At 40.3% G+C, this 12,466-nt stretch overlaps 1 protein-coding gene across 2 annotated transcripts in view; it reads left to right on the plus strand.

Annotated features, from left to right (window-relative positions):
- The first annotated feature begins 1,682 nt into the window (after positions 1–1,682).
- Positions 1,683–12,466, plus strand: part of FAM184A (family with sequence similarity 184 member A) — a 60,915-nt gene continuing 50,131 nt past the window's right edge. Inside the window, exon 1 of one of the 2 annotated variants that reach the window (XM_090135842.1) lies at positions 1,683–1,964. In XM_090135842.1, coding sequence (XP_089991968.1) covers positions 1,800–1,964 — 165 coding nt within the window. In that variant the 5' untranslated portion in view covers positions 1,683–1,799. The remainder of the gene's footprint in view (positions 1,965–12,466) is intronic. The other variant, XM_090135841.1, reaches the window with a different exon arrangement.

The raw sequence follows: 12,466 nt of genomic DNA on the forward strand, positions 1-12,466 counted from the left end.
TGAATTGGTTATTTATCATACTACATAAGCATGAACCTCTATGACTGAGACACACTGTTCTGTAATCTGGACTTCCTCATATTCCACTACCCACAGAATCGCAGAATCACATAATCACTTGTTTTGGAAGGGATCTCATAGACAGTCCAGTTTCAACCCCTCTGCTGTGGACAGGGTTACCACTCATTATATCAGGCACAAGATTAGAGTGCCCAGGGCCCCCATTCAACCTGGCTTTGTTTTCCACTGATTTCTGTCATTTTCACATTGTAGGTAATACTTTTTCTCTGCATCCGTGTTGAGAAGGAGATTTAGTCATTTACCATTTGATATTTATATGCCTACAAAGAATCCATGCAAATAAGAGATTTTTAGAGCAGGGGGAAAGGGGAAAAAAAAAAGAAAGAAAGAAAAAAAAAGGAGAAAAAAAGGGGAAAAAAAGAAAAAGTACCGAGGATATCAAGGACTTTTAAAAGATCAGTGCAGAGGCTGCTAATCTAGAAATCCAACATGTCCAACCACATTAATGTATTTATGTTCTCCTAAGGCCAGAGCCTAGCAAAGAGACATTAAATTGTTAAACACGGTGGCTGTTCTCCTGAGATGCACAGGATGGAAATGGAAGAAGAGAGCAGTCATCTCCGCATGAAAACTTATACTAAAATTGGCTGTGAATTCCTTCTGGCAGGGATGTTTGTTCTGCACTCATCTCATCAGATCAGGGGTCTGTACCTGCAGTTTGTAGAGGCTGTATCCATAGGAAAAGTGGGTGACCAACTCCTGAGCGTGCCTTCCCCTCTCACCCCACTGGGTCACTCCACCATCTGAGGGTACCTGAAGTAATTGTGCAGCCATTGTACTTACTCAATTAGTTTCGATTTTAAGATGTTACTCCTTCCAACCAACTACTTCAACAACTGGAGACAGACACTGAAGGTCAGGCTGGACGGGGCTCTGAGCAATCTGATCTAGCTTTAGGTGTTCCTTGCAGGAAGCCCCCCCTTCCAACCCAAACGGTTCTATCACTCTGCTGTGAGAAAACGGCACTTCTTCCCTCACGTGTACCCAGGGGGCAACAAGAGTGCACCCGGCGTCTGCTCACATCGCAGCACCGCAGCGAGCCAGGAGCCGTCCCAGAGCTCGCGGATGAGCTCTGTCCTAAGCCCCACATCACCCCCGGTGCGTTTTCAGCTGTGAGAAGCTTCTGGCTGTCGCTGCCTGCACCCCGACACCTGCCACGACGGGGTACATACACCCAGACGCGTACACGCCTTCCACGCCTGACAGAGCCCCTTTACAGCAGAGCCTGAAAGCGGAGCATCGCCCAGCGGCCGAGTGCGGCGGGCAGCAGAGCGACGGAGGGCGCGGAGGGGGGCGGACGCCCCGTTCGCTGGGAGGCGCGCGCGGCGCCGGGCGCTCCGAGGCGGGCAGGCAGCGGGCGGGGCTGCCGAGTGACGCGACCTGCGCGGCGTAAAGAGCGCGGCGGCGACGGCTCGGGAACGGCCGACGGCACCCTCGCTCGTCCCCCGGCCGGGCGGGCTGCCCCGGCGCCGGCCGGCCTCCCCGCTTGCTGCCGGGTGGGAGGGACGGAGGAGCCGCTGGGGAGAGGCCGGTGCCGCTTCGCGCGGCGGCCCCCCGCGGGGTTGATGCCGCAGCCCCCCGCCCGCTGAGGGGCCGCGCGCGGGGGCTGCGGACGGCGGCCGGGGAACGTCTCGGACGGCGGTTGGCGGCCTCGGCGCGGCTTCCCGGCGGCGGCGGTGCCGGCGGATGCCGAGCGGCGGCGGGGGCCGGCGGTGAAGATGGCGACCCCGGGGATGAGCTGGCAGCAGCAGCACGGCTACGGCGGCGGCTCCGCGCCCGGAGCGGGGAAATTCGGCTCCGGCTCTGCCCCGCCGGGACTGGGAGCCGAGCACAGCCCGGACCTGCACTTCAAAATGAGCAAGAAGATCGCCCAGCTCACCAAGGTGAGAGAGTCCTCGCCTCCGGGCTCCTCTGCCGCCTCGGGTGTTTTTCCCGTCTTATTTTTCTTTCCCCCTCCTCCTCGTTTGTTCATTTCACACGTGAAGGGGTGAGGCGCTGCCCCTCGCCGCGTCTTGCCACCTCGGCTCAGCCTCGCTGGAGAGAGGTCATCTCCTGAGCTTGGTTCTTCAGCGGAACGATGCCCGCTCCTCGGCGGCGTGATGCGGCTGGGCTCGCACTCGAGAGGCTGGGCCTGGCACAGCACGGCTGCCCTGCCCTGCCCTGCCCCGCCAGCTGCCCCTGGCCCGGCGCTGGGAAACTGGGGAAGGGAGGTGACGTGCTGACGGCAGCTCTGCGGCATCGCCTTCCATCCGCTGTGTCCGGGCTCAGTTTGGCGCGGTCAGGCATCTTGGTTAGCCCTTTATTGACAGGCTGATGTTTGCTATTTATTTATGAAAAAGCGAGTCTGTGTTCTAGCTCTTCAATAACCTTTTCTCTGAGTCTTGTAAAATAGAGAAATTCGAGTGGTGCTTGCTGTCCTTTTGCTGAAGAGAGGTGCTCCCGTTTAAGGTGTTTAGTGAAGTCTCAAATGCCTTAGATGGTGTGATGTGTGACCATACCTTGAACCCTGCATTATTGACTTAACAGTTTCCCTTAGAGCATCTCCAGTATAGGAAATACATTGTATCTTTGTTCAAGTCGGTAGTCAAACTGCAACACGTTTTAAAAGCGTATTACTAAGGCTGGCAGGCCTCACAATTCAGACCTAATCACAGCTAAGATTTATTTAGAATAATTTAAAAATGAAAGAAGGAAACACAGTGGTGATATAATGATCTCTCTTGTATGATGCTCAAGACATAAGTGAATCCCATTATTTAGGAAGTGAAGGGCAGATTACATTTCTTAATGAGAATAGACAAGAAACAACTGTCAATAATTACATATTTAAAACATCTAAAGGTATCTTTAAAAGCACTATGGGGGAACGCAAGCGTTCTTCAAGTGTAGGCTAAGATGGATGAAGGTGACATTTCATTGGAACTACAAATAGAGACAATGAAGAATGCTGGCAATCACCCAGTGGAGACATAGTTCATATTTATGCACAGCTGAAGTGATCAGTGAAATAGTGTTTACTGTGGAGCACCTCGCGCCTTACATTATTGGAAAACTGATGACTGAGGGATATTTTGGCTGGGCTTTAAATTCAGATGTCTTAATATATTAATTTCAGTCAAATTAAAATTTTAAGAAGAAAACAAGAATTTAAATCAATTGAAAAATCACTGTGGCTTGTTTGAGTTATGAATCAGAATATTAAAGATATTGCTATAGACTTGTGCTTCTTGAAAGGTGCAACAAGCACCTGGGGAGCATAAATGTATTTTAGATTTACCTTCAGGCCAGTTACATATGCAAATTCTTTCAGATAACAGTTTTTACTTCTACATGACCTTTGATATCTTTCCCTTTCTTTCTTTAGGAATTACCTATCAGTTTTTAGCTGATTTCAGAAACAGAGTTCCATTTCTGTTGTGAAACCATGTGTGTATACCCATGAGTTCCGCATCACTAGACATGTGTGCTGTGTTTTGTGAGTTAGTGTATGTCAGATGGCTTGAGACAAGTGTGAGTTAAATGGGGATATAAATGCACAGTGCTGGAATACTTTGAACTTCTGTATTGAAAGGGTTGAAGGAAGTAAGTACTGTGCCTCATTCATAAGGTCTTTTATGATCTGTAATAGAGTTCTTTTAACATTCTAAAGATTTTGTGCATCCCTGTTCTGCTGAAGGTTTCAGAATGCTGCAGGTAGAAGCTACAGGTGGCCTTCTGGTTATGTACTTCAATAACTGTAAATTAGCTGTGATTGTACAAAGATCTTACTGGTGGATTAGGCTTTTGTGGGATTGGGGTCTCGTATTTGTTTACTTGCAGAGTCCAGTGAGATTTTACTTTGTGTGTTTGTATTCTGTTTTAAAGGTTTAGGGGGAAAACTTGTGACTTTAGCTGATCCTCATGAACCAAAAGTCTGGGCTAGAGAACTATCTTTTTAAACTTAAAATAGGGTGCATAATGAAAATACTCTTCTTGTAACTAATGCAACAGCAAAATAAAAAATTTAAAGATTACATTTAAAAGTATTCTAAAGCATTTATTTCACTGAGATAGAGGTGCAGATCTTGATGGTTTTCCAGTTAGAGGGTCCTAGCCTGGTGTTTCTGCTTGTTACTTGACCCTTCAAAGAGGGAAGCTTAGAAGAGAGGGAGAAAAAGCTTTAGAATTATATTTTACCCTGAAGAAGTTTCCACCTGCTCTGGGATGTGAAGCCTATGAAGGGAATCTAGCTGCAGGGGAAAACAATAAACTTGGTACTTAATTTCTATAAACAAGAGTTAACTGTCAAAATAGTTAACTTTACTTTGCAGAAGATTTGTGGAAATAAGCTATCCAAATTGAATGATGCAAAAAAAAGATGTGAGTGCTTCTGTGAAGGTCTTTTGGCCAAATTCTGCAGGTCTGGCTCTGTCAGATGCTTACTCACCTGTATATATAGAATTACTTTTAAGTACTCTAGGAACTTCTTAATAAGTATGCCACTACACGTACATCAGATTGTGTAATATCTTTATATAAAATCTTGTGCCTTCCAGCTGTTCCTTCCCTCTCATCCCCTCCCTTTTTTTGATCTTCATACTTTTCTCTGAAACTGTCTTGAAGATCTATCAAGTCCCAGTGGATTCAGAACTGGAGTCAGGTATTTTATCTGATCAAAACAAAACCCCCAACACAGTGCAGTGAAACGAAATATAAATACATAGGAGGCATAGTTAACCGGGCAGCTTGTATCTTCTGAGAAAAGAAATGTGACTCTGTACTTTTTTCAACCCATGTATAGCTTTTTCTATGAGCTGTCAGTAGTAGCAGAAGAAAATGCTTTCCCCATAGGAAATGGAGGTCATTCATGAAGTGAATGTAAAATTTCAAAGTTAGAATTCCTGTGTTATATTTTCACGTTACTTAAAGAGAATTTAATGTTTTGGTTGAAACCATGTGAGAATACAAAGAAAGAAGTGAATTTTGTTTTTAATGCTTAGTTTTACTCAGTAACTCAGAGTGAGGCAAAATAAAATACAATTCTGTTTCACTGGGCATGTTTCTGAAATGCTTATCTGTATTTTTACTCTTGAAAAAAATATAACTTGATGTAACTTTAATATGTTTAACTGACAGGAGAAGGTAAAACAAGTCAGTAGCTAGAAATTCAGCTTTAAAAAAATAACATGATGCTCATGTCATGTTTAAAAACTGTGGAAATTGTAACTGAAGCAATTTGAGGACCTCTTCTTCAGGATAAGCTCCTTATTTTAGACATTTCAAAAGATCTGTGTACCAGTACGGGGATAAAGTAGCATCTGACACCAAAGATTAAAGCCAAAAAGAAATAAGCCGCGATTATGAGATTGCATATATGTGTTTGTACTACTACATGCTGAAGTACTAATGCAGTGTTGAATTATGCTTGCTGCAGATGAAAATATGCATATGTATTTTTAATTACTTTGCATAAGACAACTGGAATAGGAAACAAAAATTAAGTTGCTGCTTTGGTCCTGTCTGTATGGGAGAGTGGAGTTTGTCTTCATGATTACTTGAAGAGTACAAGTTCAATGGTCTTGCTGGCTTGTTTCAGTGCTTTTTTTTTTATTTTTTTATGGACATTAATGAAATACTTTAGATGATCCATTCTGGCATTATGTGGTGAGAATCTTGAATGTTGAGTTAGTTGCAGAAATTTTAGGTGAATTGAAGGAACAGTCTGTAAATGCCATACAGGTGTGCTACAGTGATAGTTCCTATTAGGCTGGTCAATCTCATAACAAGAAAAAAAAAAATCGGCAAAACTGATGTTTTCCCTTGATACATGCCTATAGCAGGATAGTTAAATTCTGGGATGATTCCAAAAAAGATAAAATAGTAAACAGACTAGATTCTGGGACTCTTGAGACTAGAGTTCTGTTCTGAATTCTGCCATCAGGTTCTTGTATAAATTTGGAAAATTGTTTTCTTCTTTGTTTTCCTCTCTATCATCCTGTTTTAAAGAGATATTCTTAGCAAATATATTTTAATACTTAGCATAGCATTTTTCTTGGTCATGTAGTAGTATGTAGATTACTCCAGATGTCTGCTATTTGTTTCCATGGAAGCTGTAACAGAGCTTCCACGGAAAGCAAAGAGCACAAAAACACTATTTGACAGAGCAAATTCTCAGCTACAAAACACTGTTTTTCTATATAGTCACCACCATTAGCTATGCATTTTCACCAGCAATGAAAAAGAGTCTGCATGCTGTGCTTATAGAAATCTGCACCAGCAGTGGTGACCCACTCTTTCACAGCTGCTATGATAGGGTGATTGTTGAAAAAATACTGCCTATGCACTTCATCTTTCATTGGCCCAGATGAAAGTCAGGTGGGCACAGGAAGACAGTGCAGCCAAGATTGGCAGAGTGTTTCACAGTCTTCAAACTTGTATGGGGCTTGGCACTATCATGTTCCAAGAGAAAGTCTGTCTTCTCTGGCCTTACTGTGGAAGTTCAAGCCTTCAGCTTAGTCTCTGTGGTGATGTAGCGATCAGGATTCATCATTTGTCTGGATTCCAGGAAATCTGGAAGGATTGTTCCTATCTCAAAAAACATTGCGTATCACTTTTCCCACCAAGGGCTTCATCTTCAACTTTTTCTTCAATTAGAAATTCGTATGTCATTCCATGAGCTGCTGTTCTGAATTGAACTCATAGTGGTGTCACCAGTGTCATCACTGGTATTGATGTGATCCGGGAAACTGTCATTTTCAGCTTCATACTGGTTCAGTAGGTCCTAAAAAACTTGCATATGGCATTCTTGCTGTTTCTGTTCCTGAGAATTTGTGGACCCGCTTCTCACAAACTTTGTGATATTCCAATTCTTCTTCCATAATTTTCAATACATCAAAGCAGCTATTTGACTCCATTCACAGTTCTCTGACTGTGATCCACTGATCTGTGCAGGTGAGCTGATTGAGGCACTCTTCAATTTGTGGTATGACAGCTGTGTGTGGTCAATCAGAACATGGCTTGTCTTTCATGTCACTGTTGTCACTGCTGAAATGCACCACCCACCACCTCATCTCCACTGTTGTGTCTCCATAAATGTACAGCAAGCACTGACAAATGTCAGTGGGTACAGTTGTTTCAACATATAGGAATTCAATGACACACCCTTCCTTTATACTTACTTCCGTGCAAGACACTGTTTTGTCAGACTGCCCATCTGTCACACACCAGCAAAATGTAATGGAATGGTTGGAAGGTTCAACCTCTACTGCCATACCATCAACATCCACCTCTGACATTGTGGGCCAACATAACAAAATAGGAGACATTACTTTCAGAGCAGCCTTTGTATATTTATTTCAAAGATAGTCTTTAATTCACATTTGTGCTTCTTATCGTGTGAACTTTTTGGCCTGAAAGGTTAGAGATCTCCCTCCCTTAGCTATCACAGAATGCAGTGCTATAGCAGTAAATATAGGGTTTAGCTTATTAGTGAGAATACTTAAAATGTTGTATTTCTAGTGAAACTTTGTCAGTTTTTATTTGAAGTTATTCAACTTCAATAGACAAAATAGCTAAATCTCTCATAGAAGCTTCATTTTATATATAGGGCTATATGTGAAGAAGAGCCCTTAAAAATAGAGAAGTAATGAGAGTCTAAAAGAGCCTCTCAAACTGTTTTGACATTTGCTGTCATCAAATGGTAGCTGATGCCAATAACAGTTTTCAAAAAATTCATTTTTCATTTTGTTAAGGAACCTTATGTCATCTCTCCAATGTTTGTTAACACTGGCAGTAGGCCAGGGTTTGCTTATAGCTCCAGCATTGCATGAAAAAGACTGAAATTCCAAAAAGGGTGTGACTTGACTACAGATTTGAATTTCAAAATTTTGTCTATGTTTCCAGCTAGTAAAGTGGGAAGAGATGTTATGTTGTTTCAATTGGAACAGTTGATATTTCTGAAGCAGATATCTTAAGATTTTTCTTTTTAAATCCTGCTAATACAGTTTCTCCATCTACCCTAACTCTTCGCGTTTTCTGACTGTGTCCTTACTGTCTGCAGTAGTTTTGGTCTTTGCAAAGGTTATTCACAGAGGAGAAATTTTTCTGTAACTGTGATGGTTTAAGGACAATGATGGAACTGTGTAAGAATTCTTCTTCAGACTTAAAAGCGGAAGAATTGTTAACTTTAGTGTCATACTTACTTGTTGAAGGACTTAAGGTTGCTTTAAAGCAATTCTATTGGTGCAGTAGAGTGCTTTTTTTTTTTTTTTTTTTTTTTTTTTTTTTAATTGGGGGAAACTTGGTAATCTCCAAGTCTCTTCTGAAGAACCTACATGGAGAACTTCACTCTCTTGGAGTTGACAATGAGGAGGCGAGGGAGCGAGGCGAGGTTTATTGCTTTAATTGCTAGATTTTAATGTTTTCTTTTTTTTTGTTTTGTTTTTTGTAGACATTTATCAGTAAATCTAGTAAATCTGTATGTAGTGCTGTGAAATCAGATGTGTACGTTTCTTGGCTCGTACAAGGCTGACAGTGGTAAGCAAGACTTGTGTAGTCTTCTATGACATCATCAGTGTCATACCAGTAACCAAAGGCACTACATTCCAGAAATAACCAGAAGAAAGGTAGTCTGAAGCAGTTAACCATCTTACCCTGTTTAATGCTTTATCTGTTTTTGTTTCTTTGTTTCTTTACATTAGCTTTTTTAACTGTGTATAGAAGCTTGTACAGAACAGCCTTTTACTTAGGTTGTCACTTGGTTCAGTTCAAAATGGCAACCTTTACAAATAGCCACTGTTAAAAAGTTCACAAAGTCCTTTTTGTTCAAGATGCTCTTGCTAAATGAAGCATAACCTTTTAGCTAATGTAAGAACTATGAGGTGGTGGCAAAAAAATAAATAAATGAATGTATTTTTATTTTCCTTTTTATAAGATGAAAGCAATGGTTCCAGCCAGATTGCTTTAAATTAATTTCTAGAAATCTGAACTATAATGTGTTTAGAAAACAGGTGTGCTGTAATCCAGAGATTATTAATTGAATGATGGTTTTGCTCATGACGTGAGTGAAAACTGTAACTTTTAGCAAAGGGTATGTCTGGGACTGCCTTCTCAGATCTAATATTTTCCAGAATGAAAGCTAATATGTTTGGATAGCTTGTAGTGAAATGTACTGCAATAATTTCTTATGACTGTCCTTTTAAAATTTGAGAAATGAAAATAGTGATAAATTATTCTAGTAATAAAGAATAGATGAAAGAACTTGAAATAGGTTTGTGGTTTTTATTTTTCTGTGCTCTGTATGAATAAACGTAGGCTTCCCTTCAGAAAAGCCTTTTTGTTTGTATCTTATGGTAATAATTTACCTGAGATGTGCTTCTAAGCTACCCATGTGTTTTTTTCAGCCAGTGTTACAATATATGCTACGGGTATTACTTATTTTAAGATTATATACATCATGTATATATAAATGCATATACATTTACGTTGTGCCACTGAGTGGTAAGACTTGGAAAATTTTGAGACATTATTTTGGTTGAGTTGTTCACTAGCTTGGCCAAACTGGATCAGACTTTGTAGTATTTATTTATAATCAATTAAATTCCTGTGGCATAAAAGTCTGTTTTTTTTTTTAAATTATTATTATTATTAAGCATATAACTTTTTGTTTTATGCGGAGATAGATGTTACGTAGATTTAAGTGCAAAAAATGGGCCCTAATAGAGGCTGGAATCTGACAGTAAGATCAGTTTGCATGCTCTTTAAGCTGATTTGGAAACAACACTGTGTCCAGTCTCTCTACTCCTTGGATTTTTGTCTTGCATTTAGTTTCATGTTCTGCTTCCTACTTTGTTGTATCTTTACAGAGTTGTGTAGATCATTCATGATTTGGTGTATTGGGTATGTTCTGCCTCACCTCTGAATATCTACAGTGTAACACTGTACTGTATTCATGTTCGGGCAGGCCTTGATATTTTCTGTATTCTTCCATATTCTGCATTAGCAAAGAGCCTAAAACAAATGTAATTTCTATTGGTTTGTATTGGTTACCATTTCTTCTAGAGTATCAAGTCGCAGCTGCTACAGTCCAAACTTCAGATTATTCTTTATAGATACATGCTTAATAAAATAAACCTTTTTCTTTAATGTCAATTCTTTTATATGTAAGTACCCACATGCGCACACTCAGGTGTGTTGTGTGTGTATTTCTAATGAGCCTATGTTTATTGGTCACGTGAGAAAGTTAATTTTCTGCTTTCAGAAAACTTAGCTTGGCAAAGTTGGAGGCAATAATAACATGTCCTCTTACTGGACAATATAAAAAAAAAGTGAAATGATGATCAGAGATGTACCCTCATCAAGTTGTGGTGAGCACGGCCTCTTAAAATGTTATTGAAGTCCTGACTAACATACTATGTTGAGCTCTAGATTTGCTAGTAATTCTTCAGCCTCTTCTGTTCTCAGGCATGGAAAAGGAATTCTTACAGGCTCTTGCAGAATGGGTTAACAGTTGTTTAACTGTACTGAAAGAATGTTTTCTTGTCTGGAAAGCTTAAAAACTAGTAGTTTGTCAAAAAATTCAGCTTAGTCTCAAGCTTATCTACAATAACTTGATTTTATTAAAGAGTATTAGAGTCATATAGTATTGACATAGGTATTTTAGTGAAGTCTGAGCCTGTACGTGCTTCTCCTGGAAACGTGGTAGCTCGTGTGACACTTAGCCTGTGTGCTGTGATGGATCTCCTGCTCGTTGTTCCTCTCAGTTCCCGCAGAGGCGCGGCTGACCATCCTGCTACTGTCCGCGGTACTGAACGCAGGGCTCGGTTTGGGTCGCCAGCCCGCTGCTGTCCGTGGTGCTGAGCACAGGGCTGTCTCATCATTTTAACTTTACTGTCGGTGACATCAGGGGCAAATCATTTGTATCTGCTCTTATACAAATCAGTAGATTACCCCGTTATCTCTGTAGAGACTCAACTTATAAAACTACAGTTGTCCAAGGCTTTTACGTAGTCTATGTCGTGAGCTATTACATTGATTACACTGAATGCTGTGCAAATAAGTACAATGAATTATATACCTCAGTATAGGTACCTTTTTTGGCATTGGCTTCTCCAAAAGAAGGATGGAAAGATCAAAAAGTGAAACTGAGAAATAGCACTGATATTTTTCCATGTATTCTGTTGATTAGCAAAGGTATGTTAGAGAATATTTAAGTGAACAGCAGTGTTTTATTCATACTATCAAAATCCTATAAGATGGATTCAAGTTTGAGTTCCTAAAGCTAATGTGGGAAATATTCTACACAAAACTTGGTGATTTATTTCAGGATTTAAACTTCATCTAAATCTTCTGAAAGAATTACCTTCCTACCTTATGAGAATTTGGAAGGTCAAAAACAAAGATGTCTTGTCAAATTTATTAAAAGATAATTTGCTGTTTCTGGAAAGTTACATAAAGTCTGTTAGATTCAAAATTCTTCTTAGCTCTCAAAAGAAATGAGAAAATTGCATCTTGAGATATAATGCTTTAAAAACAGTTATTTTTATGATTAATCAAAAAAAGGTGTTTACCTTTTTTGTTTTTTGGAAGCTTTGCACTTAATATTTTGCTATGTGTTTTTGTTTGTTTTGCCAACAGCAAACTAACCTTAACTACTGAATGCTAAGTCAGTTGCTCAGCTCTGAGAACTTTTCTGTGCCTTGCTTCACAGTCCAAATACCCACAAACAAATGCAGTACAGACATTAGCTTAAATTCTCTGGAGACTTTCTGTACCTGAAAGTTTCTGTTAAATTATGCAAATATTAACGGAAAAAAACAAAACAAAACAAAACAAAACAAAAACAGAAGAAAATGCAGCTCAGTGACTAAAGCATAACTATGAGTAGTCCTTTGGCCTGTCTTGTTTTTCTTGCAGTGAGGACTAATCATACAACAGATGTGTCAACCATATTCTAGTTAGATGATTAGAAGTTAAATGTGTTTCTTTCTCACTAGGAGGCAGATTGCAGAATTTGTACATCTGTTACTAAATCTTTTTTGCTGTTGTTGGTGCTGCAGTATGTTTCTCAAGATTTAACTATCTTAGCAAATTGCCTAGAGCTAATTGTGATTTGTGATGGTTGTGCCTGACATAACTTGATTGTTAGAGGTTAATATTCCAGAACCGAAAAAGGGCTTTAATTGTATGATGTTGGCAATTATTGTGTGCCTTGCCCAGCCCAAGGACATTGGGTTGTAGTGACAAATATATGCTTAACTAGTCTGAAGAAATTCTTACCTGTATGTAGAATGAACACCTAAATTAATCTTGTTCATTAGAGGGCTGCGTAAGATTACTTTTGCAAGTCTGTCCTTTTGTCACAGTGGAATTATCTGTCCTTTTTGATAAACTCCTATGTGGTTTTTTT

Source organism: Phasianus colchicus, chromosome 2 (assembly GCF_987193195.1).
Source record: "Phasianus colchicus chromosome 2, bPhaCol1.hap1.1, whole genome shotgun sequence".
NCBI classification, from domain to species: Eukaryota; Metazoa; Chordata; class Aves; order Galliformes; family Phasianidae; genus Phasianus; species Phasianus colchicus.